The following is a 23,183-nucleotide window of genomic DNA, read 5'->3' on the forward strand; positions in this document are numbered from 1 at the left end:
GGTGCTATTTCATCTGTCAAAATTTTGCTGTTTATTCCCCACTGCACGCTTGGATTTTGATGCTTATGTCTTTATGTGGTCATTTCTAGGAATGAATCCATTATCCAAAAACAACTAGAACATGGAAGAAATCTTGGAAGCTAGATATAGAAAAGTTGTGACCTCCACATTCCCTACAGATATGTTAGAAAAATAGTTTAGAAGAGACCACTGCAGTACCTCTAGCTAGCAGATTAAATTCTTTGGGAGTTCTTGTTTTCTCACCCCAACCCCACCCTCACCTCACAGGTCTTTAAAATTCCTTGATTGTAAGTTCCTTCAATGCTTTTCTGTCACTTCTGATAAACTTTCTCCAATATACTAAATGAAGTTACCATCAGACATCATTTGATAACAATACAACAATGACTAAAACAACATGTTTATTATGATCATTATGAATTTATGATTTATGTGAATTCATGACTTGAATATATGACTATGATGATTACAACTATCCCCATATATAGAAACGGGTAGTTTTTCTTTGTTATATAAATTTCAAGACAAACTAGGAAGATGCATCTGAATTACACAATTACAAATGAAGCTTTGCTTACTCTCTGAATAATAATCAAAAACTCACAATCTGCAAACTTGGAAATGTGAATGTTCATTTAAACTGTGCTTCAAGTGTCTGTACTCTAAGGACAATGATTTTCAGAACAATCAGTTCAAAATTACTCCTTATAAACCAGTGGCACTCAGCATGGTAATTATGGAAGACTTGCACATTTCATGGCTCAAGACCAAGGTCATAAGGAGGATTGCCTTCCAGATACTGCTTAAAGAATGTGGCATATATCTCTTGATTAATGTCTGTTTCTTGCACAGCGGGCTGAGCCTGCATCCTCTCACTCCAAGCAGAGAGTTCTGGAAGATCGCTGCTGGATGCCTCAAAGACTGGGTCAAACTGACAAACAAGTGGTAGCCGTTGTAGCCATGGCCACATCATGTAATCAATCATTCTCACCTCATCACCTGAAAACATTCATATATCTGCATAAACATGAAATGAATCACTTAAATCGATTGCAAAATAAGGTTGGCTTAATATTCAGTAAAGCTTGAAAATCTTTTAGTCCTTTTCACTCAGTGTCTCCTTTAAGTTTACTTCTTTTACTTTTTTTCACTCACAAGAGAAGCAAATTTTTTTCTGTAAACACACACAAAAAAAATTTTCTGAGAGGACACCATGTCCAGGTTCCTGCTGAAATGCCCTTTTAACATCACACTAAGCATATTCTGGCTTAGTAAGTGTCTATTCAGAGTTCAGAATAAAAACATGATAAAATTTGTGTATAAGATTTAAGATTCATTAAGACAAATTCCCACTCCCCCTTTTACATTAAACCACTGCTTACTACAGTCTCGACCCTACGAAAAAGCATGGACGTTCCTTTGTGCTCTCCCTTGAGTTGTATACCTCTCAAGGCTTTTTGTTAGGAGGTATGGAGATTCAAACCATCTTAAAGAAATTAAGCAAGCAAATAATGTTAAAATCTCCAAAAATTGTTCAACCCAGTGACTGTATGAACTTTTCCATTTACACCATCAACCCATATAGCCCTTTTAAGTTCTTTTCAGAAACTTTTTATACAGTCAGTATTCAGTCTGCTTTGATGCCTCTAAGTGCAAAATATAAAAAGAATACTGTTAGTTACCAAATGAAAAAGTAAACAACAAAATGGGTATGCACTTGCCTCCAAAGAACTTCCCTCTTTTTGAAATCTCATCATTAATTTTCTGTAATGCTTTCAGTAGTTCACCCCTTGCTTCATCATCTTTTCCTTTTGAGCGAATTACTTTGAAAAAATTGGGTACAAACTGCATGAAACAGAAATAACTCATACTTATATGCTGACACTTATCAAAGTTTATTTACAAAATGTGTCTTTCGTAACTAAATGATACATGCATTGCATAAAATATGAAATGTCACACATCACACATGGCAAACATTGTAAATCAGCAAACAGTAAATGTCCAAAAAGTGAAAGGAATATAATATTTTATATATGAAAGGAAAAAGATCATCGGAGCCTGGAAGGTAAATAGCTTGAAAAGCTCAGTTTTTGAGACAAACTTAGGTCAAAGCAAACACTGCTGTCATGCTGTCTTATGTAATGAACCCTTCAGCTTAAGAAAATTCAAAAAAGATTTTAAAAAAAGAAAAGTAAACCAGTTACTTCAACTAGAGGGCATATGTTCTAAGGAAAATAAAAAAAACAACTTAAAGTTACTCAGAATGTGATAAGCGATCATTAATGAAATGCAGATGTTTCACACCTTGTTATTAAAATAGTCGAGGAACATGGCATCCAGTGCCCTTTGGTAAGGATCAGAGGGAGTCAACCGGTTCTGAGGGTATACATCATCCAGGTAATCACAGGTAATAAATGACTCATAAACCACTTTCCCATCTTTCTCCAGTGTTGGTACCAGGCCTTTGGGATTTATCTTCAGGAACCACTCAGGCTTATTTTTCAGGTCCACATTTACGGTTTCAAACCTGTTGCATTCAGTCAGTTCTCCTTATATTTGATTAATCAAATTGCTATTTGTATACATAAATGATTACATTTTGAAATGAGCAAGTACCATGTATAAATCTTAAGAATCCTGCATGTAACTGGGATATTTATAACAAAAACAAACCTAAATATTAGTGTCAGCAAGTTACTACACAACTTTTTTTGCCAAAACATTTTTGATAACACTCTTACAACATTAAATTGCAATAAATAAATAATGCATACAAACAGCAATAAACTGAGTTTTGCTTCATCCTAATTAATGTTTACATAGAAAGGAGAAAGCATACTAACGGGATCTGTTTGTGAGCCAACACAAGACGTGTGCGCAATGCATATGGGCAGAAGCGCATACTATAGAGTCGCAGCGTTCCTGGGGACAAAGGTGGGCATGAGGAGCCTGCAGAAAAATAGGTGTTAAGATAGCAACATCACTGAACAGAAAACAACTCTGGGCATTTAGGTTAAAGATTAAAAATTGTAAGAATATGTTAGAAAACTAATTATATTTTAAAGTTTCATTGTATTATTTTAGTACAGTTTTAATCATGAATGATAAAATGATGACTTCATGTGGTGCTACTGTTTTCATGGACATGGATGTTCCATTTTATATTCGTTTTGAGTGGATGCAAGTACCAATGTACCATGTTCCTTTTTTTTAGATTAGTTGCTGGTTAACTGCTGCATGCTTGGTGGTGTTATTTTTATGTTAACGTCAACACGACACCCTTCCTTTGCATCTTTGCTGTATTGCACAATCAAGTGAATATCAGTATCATTGCAGTTGTTTTTAATGAATTTTCTCCATTCGACCACGAACTAATCCCTGGACAGCTTGCAGACGATTTTTTTCTCTTAACTGCTAGAACGAGGCTCGATCCCTTCCAGGAAGCTTCCGGTTAAGCCTACCATGGTTTAGCGCAGTGCATGTTCTCAAAGTGTGTCCGCGGGCATAAGTCAGGTGGTCCGCTGCTGCCAGTCGTCATATGTCAGCAAAGTGATGTTTAAATCGCCAGATAGTCTTGTAGAAAACTTCAGTTAAGTACGTAGCTTTATGTCAACTTATTGCTATAGTACTGTCACAAAAGGACACTTAGTTTTGAATTGTATTGAAACTAATGCGGAAATTTAAATTTGAAATTCATAGTACAGAGTGATTATAGGCCTTGGTGGTCCGCCATATGGTCCGCGGTCCGAAATACTTTAAGAACCACTGGTTAAGCGAATGACTTCAATGGCTATGTCAGCATACACGTCTATGATTCGACCAAGGGTTACGAAATAAAGGTATACGCAAGTGTCTTTTGTGCATCCCTCCGATTGTGTCATTTTACAGGTCGTATATTAAAATATTTTGTTAAGGATGATATTTTCTTACCTGTGGACAAAGCTTTTTGTGACATGACTGTTTCCTCTATTAGATCTCTCGTCTATCGAGTTTCTGTCTGTGGCCTTGATCTGTGTGCTAAATTCGTAAACACTTCAAGCGCAAAATCCTGAACCCCTCTGCTCGTGCGCAAATACTGACGTAGGGCTCAATGCCAATTAAAGCTGCATTAACATGCACCCGATAGAGAAAATAAATAAGACAAAACTCTATATAAGTATTTGCACACTTATCTCTCGCTTTGAAGCGACATCTGTCGGTGTGAACTCTGAACATTTCTCAAAAGCATGACTCGGTATTTTTGACAGTTGACCCCGTTATCTCGATTCATTCTTCTATGATATGTACTGACTCGATCACTTCAATCGGCCATCCTTGTTAACATAATATATAAATGAGCATCGCTTTCCACATTTGGTTGTGATCATTTCTGTTTGTATCAACGATGTTTTAATTGAGTTTATTTCAACTTTGGAAATCATTTTAAATTCTGTGTTGTTGTACCTGAAATTGCTCATATGTGGTTCAGACAAACCACGAACAAATATAAATATGCGTCCGTGGACAAACGGTGTGGATTTGCAGAACACCCACACACACGAGCGCGTATAAAATTTATTATAAAATCAGCAACAGTATTTAAGAATTTAAAAAATATATTTCTTTTATAATGTATAGCACGATCAGGAACGTATAGCTGAGTCTGCGATGATCGATGTATCACGAGCTTGTGGACTGGATTGCTGGCAAACGATTTTGTTCAGTTAACTACTAAAACGAGACATATGATACTAGAAAAAGCTTCCGGTTTAATCATATTCTTTCTTTAGGCTTGCCGAGACTAACAGCGGATCCCTTCACAAGAGGCTGAACCTTGGCCGTGGCAGACAGCAATCCACCTATATACGTCCATGGCTGTATGTATTCACGTATATATACATATGCGTGCAACGTGCGTCCTTCGATTGCTTTTGGACAACTGTCTCAAATACTCTACCATGGTTATTCAGATTCAGAAATAACATAGCTGGGCATTCACTTCAAGTCATATGTTCGGTAATTAATATATGCCTATAATTTTTCTATGTTAGTGTAATTGTGTTTATTAAGTCTCAGATCATTTTCTGGTGTCTTTATTATTGATTATTTCGTCAAAATTTTGCTGTTTTTCCCCCACTGCATGCTTGCTTTGATGCTTGTCTTTATGTGGTCATTTCTAGGAATGAATCCATTATCCAAAAACAACTAGAACATGGAAGAAATCTTGGAAGCTAGATATAGAAAAGTTGTGACCTCCACATTCCCTACAGATATGTTAGAAAAATAGTTTAGAAGAGACCACTGCAGTACCTCTAGCTAGCAGATTAAATTCTTTGGGAGTTCTTGTTTTCTCACCCCAACCCCACCCTCACCTCACAGGTCTTTAAAATTCCTTGATTGTAAGTTCCTTCAATGCTTTTCTGTCACTTCTGATAAATTATCTCCAATATACTAAAAGCAGTTACAATCAGACATCATTGGACAACAACAATACAATCAAGATAGAAATGACTAAAACAACATGTTTATTATGATCATTATGAATTTATGATTTATGTGAATTCATGACTTGAATATATGACTTTGATGATTGCAATTATCCCCATATGTAGAAACAGGTGTAGCTTTTCTTTGTTATATAAATTTCAAGACAAACTAGGAAGATGCATCTGAATTACACAATTACAAATGAAGCTTTGCTTACTCTCTGAATAATAATCAAAAACTCACAATCAGCAAACTCGGAAATGTAAATGATCATTTAAACTGTGCTTTAAGTGTCTGCACTCTAAGGACAATGATTTTCAGAACAATCAGTTCAATATTACTCCTTATAAACCAGTGGCACTCAGCATGGTAATTATGGAAGACTTGCTCATTTCATGGCTCAAGTCCAAGGTCATAAGGAGGATTGCCTTCAAGAGACTGCTTAAAGAATGTGGCATATATCTCCAGTTTAATGTCTGTTTCTTGCACAGCGGGCAGAGCCTGCATCCTCTCACTCCAAGCAGAGAGTTCTGGAAGATCACTGCTGGATGCCTTAAAGACTGGGTCAAACTGACGAACAAATGGTAGCCGTTGTAGCCATGGCCACATCATGTAATCAATCATTCTCACCTCATCACCTGAAAACATTCATATATCTGCATAAACATGAAATGAATCACTTAAATCGATTGCAAAAAAAGGTTGTTTAACATTCAGTAAAGCCTGAAAATCTCTTAGTCCTTTTCACTCAGTGTCTCCTTTAAGTTTACTTCTTTTACTTTTTTCACTCACAAGAGAAGCAAATTTTTTTCTGTAAACACACACACACAAATTTCTGAGAGGACATCATGTCCAGGTTCCTGCTGAAATGCCCATTTATCATCATACTAAACATATTCTGGCTTATTAAGTGTCTACTCAGAGTTCAGAATAAAAACATGATAAAATTTGTATATAAAATTTAAGATTCATTAAGACAAGTTCCCACTCCCCCTTTTACATTAAACCACATCTTACTAAAGTCTTGACCCTACGAAAAAGCATGGACGTTCCTTTGTGCTCTCCCTTGATTTGCATACCTCTGAAGTCTTTTTTGTTAGGAGGTATGGGGATTCAAACCATCTTAAAGAAATTAAGCAAGCAAATAATGTTTAAATCTCCAAAAATTGTTTAACCCAGTGACTGTATGAACTTTTCCATTTACACCATCACCCATATAGCCCTTTTAAGTTATTTTCAGAAACTTTTATACAGTCAGTATTCAGTTTGCTAAGTGCAAAATATAAAAAGAATACTGTAAGTTACCAAACGAAAAAGTGAAAAACAAAATGTGTATGCACTTGCCTCCAAAGAACTTTCCTCTTTTTGAAATCTCATCATTAATTTTCTGTAATGCTTTCAGTAGTTCATGCCTTGCTTCATCATCTTTTCCTTTTGAGCGAAGTACTTTGTAAAAATTGGGTACAAACTGCATGAAACAGAAATAACTCATACTAGTATGAAAATTACTATAATATGCAAATAAAATATGAAATGTCACACATCACACATGGCAAACATTGTAAATCAGCAAACAGCAAATGTCCAAAAAGTGAAAGGAATATATTTTATATATGAAAGGAAAAAGATCATCTGGGCCTGGAAGGTAAACATCTTAAAAAGCTCAGTTTTTGAGACAAACTTAGGTTAAAGCAAACATATTGCTGTCAAGCTGTCTTATGTAACGAACTCTCCAGCTTAAGAAGATTAAAAAAAAAAGGTAAGTAAACCAGTTACTTCAACTGGAGGGCATATCCTCTAAGAAAAAAAAAACAAAAAAAACTTAAAGTTACTCAGAAAGTGATAAGTGATGATGAATGAAATGCAGATATTTCACACCTTGTTACTAAAATAGTCCAGGAACATGGCATCCAGTGCCCTTTGGTAAGGATCAGAGGGAGTCAACCGGTTCTGAGGGTATACATCATCCAGGTAATCACAGGTAATAAGTGACTCATAAACCACTTTCCCATCTTTCTCCAGTGTTGGTACCAGGCCTTTGGGATTTATCTTCAGGAACCACTCAGGCTTATTTTTCAGATCCACATTTACGGTTTCAAACCTGTTACATTCAGTCAGTTCTCCTTAAATTTGATTAATCAAATTGCTATTTGTATACATAAATAATTACATTTTGAAATGAGCAAGTACCATGCATAAATCTTAAGAATCCTGCATGTAACTGGGATATTTATAACAAAAACAAACCTAAATATTAGTGTCAGCAAGTTACACCACAACTTTTTTTGCCAAAACGTTTTTGATAACACTCTTACAACATTAAATTGCAATAAATAAATAATGCATACAAATAGCAATAAATTAACTTTTGCTCCATCCTAATTAATGTTTACATAGAAAGGAGAAAGCATACTAACGGGATCTGTTTGTGAGCCAACACAAGACGTGTGCGCAATGCATATGGGCAGAAGCGCATACTATAGAGTCGCAGCGTTCCTGGGGACAAAGGTGGGCATGAGGACCCTGCAGAAAAATAAGTGTTAAGATAGCAACGACACTGAACAGAAAACAACACTAGGCATTTAAGGTTAAAGATTAAAAATTGTAAGAATAAGTTAGAAAACTAATTATATTTTGAAGTTTCATTGTATTATTTTAGAACAGTTTTAATCATGAATGATAAAATGATGACTTCATGTGGTGCTACTGTTTTCATGGACATGGATGTTCCATTTTATATTCGTTTTGAGTGGATGCATTCATGTTTCTTTTTTTTTTTTTTTTGAAAAAGATTAGTTGCTGGTCAACTGCTAGCGGTCCGGTGGCGCAGCGGTTAGCGCCTGTCACCAATACATACAGTGAAGGTTGGTTGCCCAGAGTTCATGTCTCGTCTCGGGCACGCTGTTATTTCTTTGCAGGTGGCATATGTTTATCAGGTCTGGCTGCCTTGCCGTAATATACCCTCAGTTGCTGGCTATAGGTGTTAAACACCAATTCCCCCCCCCCCCCCTTGTCAACTGCCGCATGCTTGTTGGTGTTATATGTTTGTTTTAACATCAACGCTACACCCTTCCTCTGCATCTTTGCTGTATTGTACAATCAAGTGATTATCAGTATCATTGCACAATTGTTTTTCCCCATTTTTTTCCCAGTTTTTTCCCATTCGACTAAGGGTTACAAAATAAAGGTATGCGCAGGTTAAATATAATGATAGATCATAATTAACTGTTGTCTTTTGTGCATCCCGCCGATTGTGTCATTTTACAGGTCGTATACTAAAATATTTCGTTAATTAAGGACTATATTTTCTTACCTGCGGACAAAGTTTTTTGTGACATGACTGATGTTTCCTCAAATAGATCTCTCCTCGAGTTTCGGTCTGTGGCCTTGATCAGTGATTGTGCGAAATTCGTAAACACTGCAAGCGCAAAATATCCCGACTGAAGCCTTCTGCTCGCGCGCAAATATACTGACATGCAGCTATATAGGGCTCAATGCCAAAGCTGCATTAACACCCGATAGAGAAAATAAATAAGACGAACGAAACTCTATAAGTACTTGCACACTTATATCTCTCGCTTTGAAGCGACATCTGTCGGCGTGACCTCGGAACGTTTCTCAAAAGCATGACTCGGCATTTTTGACAGTTGACCCCGTTATCGCGATCCTTCTATTATATGCTGACTCACTTCGATCGGTCATATATAGCTTGTTAACGGAATAAATAAATGAGTATCGCTTTGCACATTTACCTGTGATCATTTCTGTTTGGGTCAACGATGTGTTAATTATGATTTTATTGCAACTTCGGAAATAATTTAAATTCTGTGTTGTTCTACCTGCAATTGCTCACCTATATATACGTGCATGGCTCAAACAAACGGTGTGGATTTGAAGAACACGTACACACACACACACGCTCACACATGCGCGTATATACAGTCATAAAATTTATGACAAAATCAGCAACATCATTTAATATTTTCAAAATTATTTTTATTTCTTTTATAATGTATAGCAGATCACTTCACAAGAGACTAAGCGTTGGTCTTGGCAGACAGCAATCCACCTACACACGTCTATATGGTCTCAACTAGGTCATTTTCAGTATTGGTCGCCACAGAGAGTGTGGTCTGTATGGCTGTGATGCTGAGTGATACAAATGTTCAGTAACAATCAAATTAACACATACTTATCATTAACCGCTCAGTAAAGGTCAGCTTTCTAGAACTACCAATATAATCTTTCTTGCGCCTGTGTGATAGCATTTCTGAGTAAATTGGTTTTTGCTATAATAATTTCGATGATGATTTTGAAGTGTTCAGGCAGATATATTGTACTTGTTAGACAGCCATCTGCAATAACTGACATATGACAATCGGTATAAAACAATTATTCTTCGAGCCCGATATCATAAGCATCAGCGCTGCCTTCTTGAATTTTCTTATAGAACTGTTGATGCGTTTTATGGTCAAAAGCAGTGTCTTTCACAGCTGAAAGGGACATCATACTTTCTCTCCATGCATAAAGATGAGGAAAGTTGCTCTCAGACAGGTTACCAACCCGAAAAGCTGCAGCCACGACAGGAAGCCTTTCAATCCAAGGCCATATCAGGAAGTCAATCATCGCTACCTGAGAGCCTGTGGAATCATTTAAGAAAGGTGTGGTGTAAGTGAAACTTTGAGTATAGATCATAGTAAAGCAAATAAAAGACGATAGCTGATCACACACCAAACCCCCACCGCCTTCAATAAACACTTTACCCACTAATTTGTTAAAAATTCATTCGAATCAAAATAACGTTAAAATTTGTGTAAATATTAATCACCCAATAATTATAATAGTTAATATGGCTGCAAGTAATTGTTGTTGTCGAGTGTGCCGGAGACCAAAGATTTACTGTAAACATGTAACAATGAAGAACGTGTCGAAGCACCACACACACACACACAGGTGAATGTGAAGAGAGAAAGAGATTTAGTGGGTTGTCGGATCGGTACCTCCAAAAAATTTCCCTCTTGTTTTCAACTCATCATCCAGCTTTTGCACAGCTTTCTTGAACGTATCATTGACTTCCTCATCTTTCTGATCTCTCAGAAGCTTGTAGTGATTAGGGATGTACTGTGAAAAGAATAAATTCTCAGCTTACCACACGGTTTCGAGCTGGCCTTCTCTGAGAAACTTATTACACAAGTACAAAGAGCAAAATACAACAAACATTATCGGAAGATAATGACAATCTAAAAAATGACACTTTATTTTTATGAGCAAAAAAAGAAACAAACAACTTGTTAACCAACTTTAATCGACAATGTTAATCATGTACATGTAATCCACAAACAAATGGCACTTGTCATACGTACCACCCGTTGTCGGTGTATTAAAATTAGTGGTAAGTGGGTTGCAAGCTAGATAAAACGGTTTAAAACCACCGATAACAAAAGCGACTTATTAATTTAAACTCCTTCTCGCACGAATTCGCAAAGAATTTATACCAGCAGATGAGTTCGCTGTATGCCTTACCTTGTTGCCGTAGTAGTCCAACAGAATGGCGTCCCGTGCTTTTCGGTACGGATCAGGGGGAGTTAAGCGATTTTGTGGATAGATGTCATCCAGGTACTCGCAGACAATGACAGATTCGTAGATTATCTTCCCGTCCTTTTCTAGCACTGGTACAGCGCCCTTTGGGTTTCGCTCCAGAAACCATTCTGGCTTCTCCTTCAGGTTTATGTTGATCGTTTCGTAGCTGTTGAAATAATTTATCGATATACACATGAAGCATTTAGATTTGTTTTTACCTAATTAAAAACGATCACAAAAGTAACAATTAATCAAACAAAGTTTTCTACAAGCATTTCTGCTATGTTTTTCTCAGCTCCTTTGTTACAAATGTATATGTACAGGCAAGGTGACGATGATTGGGCATTTAATGAATAGTTCAGTGTCAGCCCATCGTCATGTTAACACTGAGGTCTAAAGTGCATGTCATGTTGAGCACCCAATGAACTGATTATTTTCTATAAAAGAAACAGCAGATATAATATACCCGATCTGTTTGTGAGCCAGTACCAGGCGAACACGCTGTGCAAACGGACATAGTCTCATACTGTACAGCCGCAGGGTGCCCGCAGCCAGCGGTGGAAAAGTTGACCCTGAACAAAGTTAGTCGGAAGTCTTTACGATTTTACTCTTCATGTCACTTTATTAGTTTCTGTGTGTGTTTGTGCGAGCGCTCAAATATACGTACTTACATAAACTCATCTAGAAGCAAAAAAAAAAAAAAAAATTTAGGCAGCATGTTTGATTTAAGAAGAAATAATGTATAAATGTTTAATCTTGACGTTCTCTGATTTCTTAAATTTATAGGGATAGGAAGAAGAATCGTTTAAACAATTTTTTTTTTTGTGTTTACTTCTCATTTATTTTTTTTAAACAAGACACAGCCACCTGCCGGAATGAAAAAACGAAAGTAATTATTATCGCTCACCTTTCACGTAGGCTTTTGCCGTCATGTTCGTGGCAGCAAGACTACTGACTGATACGTTGAGGGGTGCGAGGGTAGATATGCAGCACGAATAACAAACTGTTTATTCAGGTGTATTTGCACAGGTGAGGAGTGACTCGGCGGGTTGTATGAGGCCGCATTAGAGCAAGTGCTCTGATGAAAGTACAGCTGCACTAAGTGTGGTATTGCCTTCAAACTCTTCGCTCAAACGCTGATTGAGGAAGCGAGGGAGTTCAAAGCTCAGTCGCTCTGTTTTCGTCTCTCCCACCCTCACCCCTTTCCTTCATTCACTCACTCTCTCACCTGGTTGATGGAGTTGCTTCTATCACTGTTCGTATTGATACCTTCGGTGAGATGACAGTGGCCTATTTACTGGGTTTCTTGTGTTTGTTGAGGCGTGTGTTGACTGACACTCGCTGGGTGGTAGAAAGCTATCAAAAATAAGAGGTTGTCTTTTCTTTGTTTGTGCTGACGTCCATGACTGTGGCTGTTGTAGGCGGGTTGATGGTCTGCTGGGTTTCCACACTGTCAAGCGGTCACTAAGTAATATTGGCAGTAATGGCCAGATGTTACTAAAGAGTTCGAGTTCTCTCTCTCACAGACACACAAGCACGAATTTACATGTAATTATTCGTTCATTCATCTCTCGACTGGTGCCATTTTACGAACGATTAAGCTGGATATCGGTGGGAACTGAATAGAGCACCATCTGATTTGTTGCTGCCGTTGATGTTTAATTGTTAACCATAACTTTGCTCTTTTTCAGGGGTGTTCTCCATTTCAAATACCATTGCACTACCTGTCAGTCTGTTGGCAAGGTCTTACAGTTCGCTGTTGATGCACCCTATTAGATTAATGTCGTATGCAAAACGTCAGTTACACGGGTCTGACGGATCTCCCACCGATGCAGATGGAGGTATGATGGTCGTGGGGGATTTTTCCAAAAAGTATTGTTGTCTGAAAGAAGTCTCCCAGTTGGTTGTTTATCGGTCCTGTGCTCGTTGAGCTTTAATTTGTATAGCACTATGGCCTTGAATTCTTTCCAAAACACAGCTGAGAATTTTTAAAGATTTTATTACGTGCACAAAATACATACGTATATTAGAACAGACTTGTTGACGAACCAACAACAACACAGTAACGTTAAGTTGATGTACTGATACTTATATTCTAAAATAAGACTGATACTGATAATGAATTGTTCCTACTGGCTCACTGCTCAGTATTTTGCAAAAGTAATGCTTTTTCTTGTGCCTCGCCGAAATATTTGCAAATTACTGTATTAACCGAAGTCCTATTGAAATACAAATATGAGAAGGGCATTATGCAGTTTCTTTTAAAAAGATTTTATTCTTCGAGACCCACATCATAAGCCTCAGCGCTGCCTTCTAGCCATTTCTGAAAGAACATTTGATGAAACTCTGCGTCAAAGGCAATGCCCTTTACTGCCGGAAGTGACATCATGTTTTGTTTCCACGCAAAGAGGCGAGGAAAGTTGCTCTTTGAGAGGACAACTTCGGGGAATACTGCAGCCACTAAAGAAAACCTCTCAATCCAAGGCCATATTAGGAAGTCAATCATAGCTACTTGACTGCCTGTGGAATAAAAAAATAATAATAATGATTAAAAAAAAGCAAACCAACCAACAACAAACCCCAAAACAAAACAAAAACAAAAAACTATAAGACACGCGTGAAACTTTAAGATTTAGACTGAAGAAGGGCGATCGGTTATATTGTACAAAATACAGATGGTGAGCAAAAGACGGTGGTCGATTCTTATATTTTCAAACAATGTCGTTTAAAACTTTATTTTACGTGTAGTAAATAAGAAAAGGTATATTAATACGCTAATCAGCATTAAAGGTAAAGATTTCTTCTGAGTTTGGACATTCCTACGACTGCTTTTTTTTTTTCATTCTTTATTTTTTTTACGAATAAATTTTTAACACACACACACACACAATACTTGAAAACGGGATCGCCAAATCCTATGAGTTACCTCCAAAATATTTTCCTCTTGCTTTCAACTCCTCGTCCAGCTTCTGCACAGCTTTCTTAAATGTATCTTTTGCTTCCTCATCTTTTTGATCCCTAAGAATCTTGTAAAAGTTGGGAATGTACTGCAAACAAAAGGAAAAGTATATGTTTATTTTGCCACGGCTCTTCGTGTGTAGGTGCAAGAAGATCCGATGTGACGGATAACAACATATACAAACTAGAGAATTCCAATAAACCAGTGAAAGATCCAGGAAAAACTGTATTTTAAGAATCATAAGAAAAAATATACATCAAAATGTAAATGCTTGCAAATAAGATAATAGTAAGACCGAAAGTTCGAAAACAGATCGTAAATAGAACAGATCATGTCTTAATATAGTCAAAAACTGATATTTTTTACATCGATATTTTACCTAGATTGGCTTCTTTGTGGTTTATCAGTATCCCCCGCCCCTCCCACCGCAAAGTGGTCGGTCATTTTTTTTTTTTACATGTAGCATCATCTTCCCTTCAGACCCCTTATAAAATTTGCTTCTCGGGTATCTGAATATCCTCTTGCCGGACTACCAGCTTCTCGGGTCAGGGGCACTGTGTGTCTCGATGATTCTTAGAACTAGTTCCTGTCGTGGTGAACCGGCCATGATCACCAGGTCTAGGGGATTATTATATATGTATCTATAATCCCCAAGTACAAAACTGAGCAGCACTCTCTACATCATGTTCGTAGACTTTGAGAATGCGTTTGACAATGGACACCGTGAGTCGAAAATCCCCACCGAAAATATTAATTGTAATAAAATGCTTTGTGTACCACCTAGGTATGAAGACGATTGGATAAAATATCTGAATATGAAGCTCTATGGTCAACAAAAGGCAATGACACATCTAAATAACCTGCGACGAACTTGAGCAGATATACTTCTTACCTTGTTGGAGTAATAATCCAACAGAATGGCGTCCTGTGCTCTCTGATACGGGTCAGAGGGAGTTAAACGGTTCTGTGGATATACATCATCCAGGTACTGGCAGACAATGACAGATTCGTAAACTATCTTTCCGTCCTTTTCCAACACTGGTACAGAGCCTGATGGGTTACGCTCTAGAAACCATTCTGGCTTCTCCTTCAGGTTTATGTTGATCGTTTCGTAGCTGTTGAAACAATATCTGCTTTAATGGATTTTAATGATGTATTTCTCTTTAATAGCAATAACACAGGCATAATTCATTTTCTATATTTAAAAGTGATATATCATATGAAACACCACTAGATGATAAAGTCATTCAAATGTACCCTTAAAACATGTATGTTCAAGAAACATCTGATGTTTTAGGCCACGATTTTCAGTCTGGCTATTGTTCAATTATCAAGCGTAACTTTCACTTCATTAGCTGTTCGCGCTTCCCACTGTTCGTGCAACTGATCAGCGCTCAGTTAATAATTAGTTGAATAACCCTATATAATGCTTTATATCTAGCTATGTGTTGTACCTATAGTGACAAAAATTAAGTTCTACACACTTTAGATTTTACTTGTCGTCTTAAGTACCACACATATTTTCTTTCTCCCCAGCCCTCATTTTGTCGTAAAACGACAAATATTAAACATTATAACTTTACTTGATCTGTTTGTGGGCCAACACCAGGCGAACACGCTGTGCAAAGGGGCACAGCCGCATACTGTACAGTCGAAGAGTGCCCTCTGATAGCGGTGGAAATGCCGAGCCTGAAAGTAAATCAACAAATATGGTAACCCTTTAATTATGATTTTGAGGTTCAGGAGAGGGAGGAAGAGAGATGTTTCAATTTAAAGAGATAAACAGAATAGATAGAAATTGCGATCGAGACAGAAAGATCGACGATTTCACGGAATGAAACGTAGGGTGATTCACTCGATCATGATCTTACTCAAAGTGCTACTGCTACCAACAATACTGATTACTATATATTGCTGCTAATATATATACTTCCTTTAGCTATACGCACTGAAAATGCTGACCTATTTTCTGGTGAGAACTATACAAAGCTTCTCGATCTCACCTTTTTAACGCCAATCAAAAGAAAATCAACAAGCAAAAACCAAAAGCGTAAACTGTTTACCTTTAATATACGCTTTCGCAGTAGTCATCCTTATGGGTAGTTGTAGTATTTATATGATTAGAGACAGTGCAATCAAAGAGGATCCTCTTTGGTGCAAATAACACTGAAGATGTGTTCGACAGGGGTGAAACCATGCAGACTGCAAGTAACGCACCGCGCTTTCAGCTATTTATAATAGGTATATGTTTACACAGCTCGATCATGATTCAGCGATTTTTTTTTTTACAGCCATTTTTCTGTAGCTAGGAACGACATAAATACATGCGATCTACTTTGACAACATATATTATACCTTGAGTATATATATAATATGTACGTAAATATATCAAATGGGTGTACAACACGTATATATACTGCACCTAATTTATTTACTTTTAACTCTTCACGGAAATGCTAGTAGAAAAGCAAATCTGTCTGTCTCTCACAGGAGCAAAAAGCTAAACAAAACATGAGAGGAGAGAGACAAGGGTGCAAGATTTGAATATCTCTGTAAAACAAAGATGTTGATATGTATATCTGTGAAAGGTTCTCATGACAAAATAACAAGGGGGATAACTCTAATGGTGGAATGGCGCCAACGCCGAAGAAGCCAACTGATGTTACGACGGATGCGTGACAAAGACGTGGGTGTTACACTCCAGTGTGTGGATCTTGTGCTTGTGTGTTGCATGAATTTGACGGGCTATAGAGTAGTCGTTGCGTTACACGTTCCCTGTCTAGGTATCAAAAATGCACAAGCATTGCTAATGAGCTGAAGTAAATATTTACCAATGGAAGTACTCGGGTGGCATAAGACTCCATGTGCCTACTTGCTGGGTCTAATTTTAACCACAAAAAAGCCCAGTCATCCTGTGCAGTGCAGTACATTAAAGGCTCAAAACTATACATGCCTCACTCACAGTTTATTCTGCTCATTCCACCACGAACTTGTACTATACACGTCCATGGTTCCACTCATCTTGTTTAACGTGATTGTGTCAGATAACTTTTCAAGCACCTTAACAGATATGGAATCAAACTCGAAGGCCACCCGATTTATGGATTTGGTACCCTAAAAAAATTATGTTTTTATATATTGTACCAAAAAATAACTATTGTTCAGTCATATGCATTATTGATGTAATCAAATGAATGCCACCTTGTGTGTCTGTGCTCTGTATAAATTATGTACTCATTGTGTGTTTCCCTCACTTTTTTCGCTTTAGAAATCATAAAAGAAAAGGAGACAATGGCAACAGGAACTAAAAAATCCAAGAAAGCAGTGCAAGTAAGCACACATTTATTTTACCTGTTAGCAAGCAAATATTAAAGTGCATTGGCACTTTTTGTGCTTGTTTGAAAGCTGTCAGATGGTTGTTACTGATTTTCTTTCTGAAATCAAATTTACTTTAGAAAATCACCCAGATCTTACAGATGTTTGCACTTCTCTATGAAATAAACTAACCAATACCAATTTATACATTTTTTGTTGTAACTTGCAATGATTTTCTAGCTAGTAAATCTTAAAGGTGAAAGATCCTGTAGCATAGATGGCATACGCGCATAAGGGTAGTAAAACATGGCTGCCATATTTAGGACACAGCAAGTGGAAAGCAGAGCCCATCCTCTTTTTTTTTTACCCTGATTAATCAGGTACCCATTCTTGGGTGCCAGGCACTTTTCAAGCCCCAGATCCATACAGCCCTTGAACTGGTGACCTGCTCCCCAGTCAAGTGTACTGACCTGTAGGCTACTGCTATATAGCAGACCTTAAATCAGGATGGTTTCCTTTGCATTGTACACCTTTGTTTCCCATAGATGTAATGGACATCTCTGTTTCAGAGTACAGGCTGTGGTTATCAAAACTAAAGCCAAAGAAACTAGCGAACTGATAATATTGTTTCTTTCTCTGTCATCACTTAATAAAGAAGTTATGATTTAGGGAGCAAAGTATTTTATGCATTTGATAAAACTAGCTATTAGCAATTGCTTATGTACACCTCAAGAGTTATTACAGGAACATGAAAATAAAAGTGTAAAAGTCTTTGGGGTCAGAAAGTTTTATATATTGCTCTTTGCGAATGAGAACAAGGATTTGTTATCTTCATTATTCAGGTGATCTACATTATTGAATCTTCAAGTCATTTGATAATGCTTATTTTAGCATATGCAGATGCTGATAATTTCAAAACATGGAAGTGAACGAAACTTGATTGAAAATTTCATAACATTGTCTATTTTAAGCATTTATCAGAGATGTGTTTTTTTTTTCGTCTAGCATTTCAATGGTTTTGTAGTAACTAGCCACATATATCATTGTAGCAAATGGAGGTGTTGATGGACAATAACCTTGTCAACATTCCCGGTGTGGGTGCAAGTGTATTACAAGCATGTGAAAGTATTGGTGCACAATGCTCTGTACACTCCCAGCTGATACCTAACACAGTCACCTGGCAACTTGTTGAGACAAATGAGTCTGTATGTACCATTTTCAAAATTCCATTTCTGAATCTAAGTGAGGTTTCCTTTTTTTTTTTTTTTTTTTTTTTGTGTCAGTCTTTTTGTAGATGTACATGTAGCCCTTTAAAGGGAATAGAACTATATTCTTATGTTGCTTTGTAATTTGTTTGAATTGAAATATCAGATTTCTTGTATCTGGGTTAATCTGGGTTAATAGTGTGCTAGATTACTCAAATAATTTTTAATTTATTACAGGACAGGCATGTAGAAGAAATGAATGAAGTGCTGGCTGTTTTGCCTGTTTCAGAATTTATCCATATGGTTCTGCAACAACTGCAGGTTTTTATTTTTCTTAAAGTATAACAAAGTTTTTAAAAAGATATATGTTAAGGAAATATTATTTAGAAACAGTTGGAATGATTTCTTAAAAGGTGAATCATTATTAATAGTGCCTGTATTGGATGCTTCAGATGTGGTTGAGAAATGTAGCAGCATTATTGTGTGAAGGATGACTCCATTACTAAGTTGTGTTCTCAAGATTTCTTGGGGGAAAAAAATTGTTATATCCAGCTGATGATTGAAAATCCTGAGAATTTAAAAAGAAATTGCTGATTTCAGCAGGAAATTTATATTGCACATATGCATTGCATGAAATCTTTGTCGCAGAAAGCTAACAAGGAAACTATTACAAGTCAGACATTGACACAGTACATCCAGCAACTAAAAGATATATACCCAAGTCACATGGTGCGGGTCGCATGTTTTGGCATGGACAAGTACTTCAGGTACTTCTTATATATTATAGTTTTACTTTCTCAAATTGCTTAAGAGGCTTTTTGGGGGTTGGAATTATTTTTAGATTTATATCTAGAAAATTAAAAGTGAGGGGTTGTCAAACATTTATGAATGAATATTTTCCAGTTTCTTGAACGTCTGCTCACTGTTGTTAGGCTTAAAATTAGTGATCCTTAAGGTACATCTACTTGTCTTGATAAAACAGTTGATTCACATATGTAAAAAGACTTTGTGGGTCAGTTTGTAAGGTATTTTATGTTCTTAATGGTGAGATTTGCTCTGATCAGTTGTTGTGTTTTATCAAAGTAGCATATGCATATTGTTCTTTGCAAATGAGGCACATACTTAACTCTTATTAGACCCATATGCCTTGAAAAGAAGCAAAAAAAAATGTTTGTTTGACTTTTAACCCTCTGGGTCACGAATGTGGCTCTGCTCATATGACCCAATAATAGCAAACTGAATTTTCTTGGATTATTGCTGTCACCAGAGTTAAAGTAGGCAATTTTCATTACTTCAGTTGCAAAGTTCAAGTTTTTTTCATTCCAACAATTTATAAGTTTCGTGGTCTAATGTTTACCTGAGAGCAGCAAAGTATAAAAACAAGCATTACCAACTGACGTCTTAAGAAATATGCCATTGTTTTATTTAGCAGTTATATTTGTATGCAATGCTAGGAGGGCTAATACCAGTTGTGATGTACTAAAGCTTTACATATAAGTGGTGTTAATTGTTCAGGTGAAGCAGCTTTTTCCTTTTTATATTATTTTTTGAACTTTTGCAGAATGAGCTGGCTGATTTTAAGTGAAGAACCTCTGATTGCAGTGAGCTGAAGAAGAAGGAGAAAGAACAATTCAGGGCAAAGTTCACAGGTGAAAAAACAAAACATTCAGCACATGGGTGTGAAATCAATGTTACGAGAATGCAAGTGGAAGAGGCAAGTGGAATATGTTTCTTATTTTGATGTATACGAGTAGATGTGGATGGACAGTTGATTTTGTGGCACAGAAATAAAAATAAATGAAAAACGCCAGATATTACTTATGTATAATAATCACTTTCACTGCTCTGCGCAAAATGAAAAGGCTGATGTAAACTGTTCAACAATAGAATTAAAGAAGCATATTTTTTTTATATTGCTCTTTAGCAAATGTTTTAATGGAAGTGGCATCTCCTAGCTGTGTCCTTTTTGCATATGTGAAAATCTGGTTGAATCATTAAAATCTTTTGTGTTGGATGAATAGTTGGATGTGAGGAAGGAATTTTCAATATTCAGACATATTGTTGCATGTCTGTCAGGTGCTGGTGGCCACACAAATAGAGACAAGCTGCTGTGTACGACTTGTGGACACCCCACAGGACGTGGCGAACCTTGTAAAGTGCTACTCTAAAGCTTTGATAGACAAACCAAGCAAGTGAGTAGTATTAGACTGCACACATCTAACGCAAGTTGTATACATGCACTGATAGATTAAATGGGATAAATCATGGATCCTGTTAGACCATATTGAGTAAATTTTTTAACCTTGCCAGATGCCATTGGCTCTCTACCCATTGAAAGTTGACTCCCTGACAGTGAGCTAGCATGTGGAGAGCTCTGTTTGTCAGATGAGCAGCAGTATTCAGACAGCTAATAAGGCGAAAGCAAAACATAGCTTTTTTTTATAAGGTAAAGGCAGCATAGCACAATGTGATGAGGTGGGCTTTGTTGCTTTCCTCCTGATTTTTGTTCTCTTATGGTCATGTGATCTGTAAAGTCAAGTAGAAATGAAATTTTTATTGTAAATGCTCTTTTTTTGAGACTTACCAGATAATATGACATTGACATCATCTCTGCTGTTTAATTGGGTTGACTGTTAATCAAACATTTGCTGCATTTGACTTTGCTGTCACCTTTATAGGTGTCTCAAGGCTGTTGCTCACCTGAGCAGTGGGGTGTCACTCCCCATTCCCTCCTGCATACCACACCAGGCATGTCCTAGCTCATTGTTATGATTTTTATCTTCTCCTTCATTTCAAAAAGCATGCATGTCAAACTTTTAATTTTGTTGTTAATATGAATTGGGGTCGGGGAGTCAACTGTCGATTGTTAGAGAGCTCACTTGGAGCTGATGGCCATGTCATCTGGTAAGTCTGAAAGAAAGAGATTTTACAACAAAAACTTCATTTTTGTGAACTACTTGGGCAAACTGAGTTATATAGCAAATGAGTTAACTTGTCCTATACATTAATAGCTTAATTGGATGTGTTATAATGTAATTGACAGAAAACGTAAAAATAATCAAATAATGAGTTAATATTACTCTTCACAGTTTCAGAAGAGTGACATACATTTTGCATACTGATCAAGTGGACAACTGAACTGTATGACACACATGATAATACTGGCAGTTGCAAGTGACCAGCAACACATAAATTAGATATTTATTTACCATTGGCATATAATTAGATCACAAAACATCAGAGAAAACTTTGCTTGTGCCTTTTTCCCCCTCTTCTCATTCACAACTGCAAAACATTACAGAGCAAACAGACTTGATGCAATTTTTCCTTTCCTGGAAGAGGGGGCTCGGGGTGTGAAAGCAACCAAAGACGGTGTTGGACTTCTCAAAGTCTGGAAATTCCAGCTGCAGCAGCTCCACAATATGAGTGAAGATATGGCAGCAGCTATTGCAGCACAATTTCCTTCTCCATTAGCTTTGAAACAGGTGAGTTCTGTGTTTTATTTGCAGTTATTTTTATATTTTTCATCTCCTTTTTTGGGTTTGGTGTATACTTTTTTCCTTTATTCGGTGGATATTATTATAATAATAATGATCGTGATAATATTTATACACATTTCCTCACATGGCGGCAAGCTTAATATACTTTACATGTGTCAAAGATTCACACAACAGAGATGGAAGTTATAAGGAAGAATACATATGGCTACATACATAGCAACAAGAGCATGAAGGAACAGAGAGATAACAGTGAGATAAATTGTAATCAAGTATTATTACATATGAGCCATCCTTTCATCCCAATGTTAAGCATTACTTGCATATTTGTCACTGTTGAAGATGAAACAGACTATATTCTCCTTTATATTGATATATTTGTAGAAGAATGTTGATCTCCAACATATATTTTGATTTTCTTCTGGGGATGGGGGGACAGGCATATGATAGTTACCCATGTCCAGAAGAAGCTTGGAAGATAACAGAAAATATTTTGGTAAGATTCTGTGAATTTTTTTCCTTTGTTAAGATTTTGGTCAATCTGTTGGTCAGAGTTAACAGATATTTTACTCTATACTACACAAGTATATCTACACACATATTCTCCCCCGTGTCCAACATACAATATATATTAAAATGGTATATTGATACATCAATAGATGATATGCTAATGTACAGATAAATAAATCTAGGTGTATCTATTATGTTGCCATAAATGATAAATGGGAAAAGAAGTTTGGGGAAATATCTATCACAAACTTCTTTTACTACAGGTTCGACGTGGTGCTGGAGTTTCTGTGACTGAAAGGAGAGTGGGTCCACAGATATCTCGTCGTCTTCACACTCTCATGACTTCATTGGACCCTAATGCTCCTGTGAAATAGGAATCTGATATATATATAATATTTGTGGTTTTCTATGGAAAACTATCTATTAGGTAGCAGGGAAAACTCTTAATATAAAGAGATTGTTAAAAAAAAATTTGAAAAAGTTTTGAAAGTAATGAATGGTGCAAGCTTAATGTAGAAGATAACATGACAGAAATAATAGCAAGTTTGTAAAATCAGAATGTGTTTGTTTTTTGTTATTTTTGACAGATGTGCAAAGTGCAGATTTTGCTTTTTTGAAGCCAGAGAC

At 36.7% G+C, this 23,183-nt stretch overlaps 5 protein-coding genes across 10 annotated transcripts; 1 reads left to right on the forward strand and 4 right to left on the reverse strand.

Annotated features, from left to right (window-relative positions):
- Positions 1-405: 405 nt before the first annotated feature.
- On the reverse strand, positions 406-4,266 carry LOC112567360 (glutathione S-transferase omega-1-like). Its single transcript, XM_025244060.1, has 5 exons — positions 3,955-4,266; positions 2,868-2,973; positions 2,329-2,551; positions 1,743-1,866; positions 406-1,020 (listed from the first exon to the last, which is right to left on the reverse strand). The coding sequence occupies exons 1-5, from the start codon at positions 3,977-3,979 to the stop codon at positions 776-778; spliced, it is 723 nt and encodes a 240-aa protein (XP_025099845.1). The 5' UTR covers positions 3,980-4,266; the 3' UTR covers positions 406-775.
- On the forward strand, positions 3,023-23,112 carry LOC112567329 (crossover junction endonuclease EME1-like). 6 transcript variants are annotated; one of them, XM_025244004.1, is made up of 11 exons: positions 3,023-3,863; positions 4,794-4,880; positions 17,298-17,359; positions 18,394-18,549; positions 18,787-18,870; positions 19,198-19,316; positions 20,152-20,263; positions 20,626-20,741; positions 21,851-22,034; positions 22,486-22,542; positions 22,820-23,112. In XM_025244004.1, the coding sequence occupies exons 3-11, from the start codon at positions 17,321-17,323 to the stop codon at positions 22,928-22,930; spliced, it is 978 nt and encodes a 325-aa protein (XP_025099789.1). In that variant the 5' UTR covers positions 3,023-3,863; positions 4,794-4,880; positions 17,298-17,320; the 3' UTR covers positions 22,931-23,112. The 6 variants fall into 6 exon arrangements, with proteins under 6 accessions (XP_025099789.1, XP_025099799.1, XP_025099763.1 ...); XM_025244014.1 differs by having other exon boundaries at positions 3,023-3,618; XM_025243994.1 differs by lacking the exons at positions 3,023-3,863; positions 4,794-4,880 and adding exons at positions 15,619-15,741; positions 16,618-16,715.
- Positions 5,510-9,148, reverse strand: LOC112567352 (glutathione S-transferase omega-1-like). Its single transcript, XM_025244032.1, has 5 exons — positions 8,804-9,148; positions 7,908-8,013; positions 7,369-7,591; positions 6,835-6,958; positions 5,510-6,128 (listed from the first exon to the last, which is right to left on the reverse strand). The coding sequence occupies exons 1-5, from the start codon at positions 8,964-8,966 to the stop codon at positions 5,884-5,886; spliced, it is 861 nt and encodes a 286-aa protein (XP_025099817.1). The 5' UTR covers positions 8,967-9,148; the 3' UTR covers positions 5,510-5,883.
- Positions 9,470-12,332, reverse strand: LOC112567368 (glutathione S-transferase omega-1-like). The gene is made up of 5 exons (XM_025244070.1): positions 11,978-12,332; positions 11,537-11,642; positions 11,014-11,236; positions 10,491-10,611; positions 9,470-10,130 (listed from the first exon to the last, which is right to left on the reverse strand). The coding sequence occupies exons 1-5, from the start codon at positions 12,000-12,002 to the stop codon at positions 9,883-9,885; spliced, it is 723 nt and encodes a 240-aa protein (XP_025099855.1). The 5' UTR covers positions 12,003-12,332; the 3' UTR covers positions 9,470-9,882.
- On the reverse strand, positions 13,053-16,262 carry LOC112567358 (glutathione S-transferase omega-1-like). Its single transcript, XM_025244046.1, has 5 exons — positions 16,093-16,262; positions 15,613-15,718; positions 14,922-15,144; positions 13,997-14,117; positions 13,053-13,590 (listed from the first exon to the last, which is right to left on the reverse strand). The coding sequence occupies exons 1-5, from the start codon at positions 16,118-16,120 to the stop codon at positions 13,343-13,345; spliced, it is 726 nt and encodes a 241-aa protein (XP_025099831.1). The 5' UTR covers positions 16,121-16,262; the 3' UTR covers positions 13,053-13,342.
- Positions 23,113-23,183: the final 71 nt, after the last annotated feature.

Source organism: Pomacea canaliculata, linkage group LG1, assembly GCF_003073045.1.
Source record: "Pomacea canaliculata isolate SZHN2017 linkage group LG1, ASM307304v1, whole genome shotgun sequence".
Lineage (NCBI taxonomy): Eukaryota > Metazoa > Mollusca > Gastropoda > Architaenioglossa > Ampullariidae > Pomacea > Pomacea canaliculata.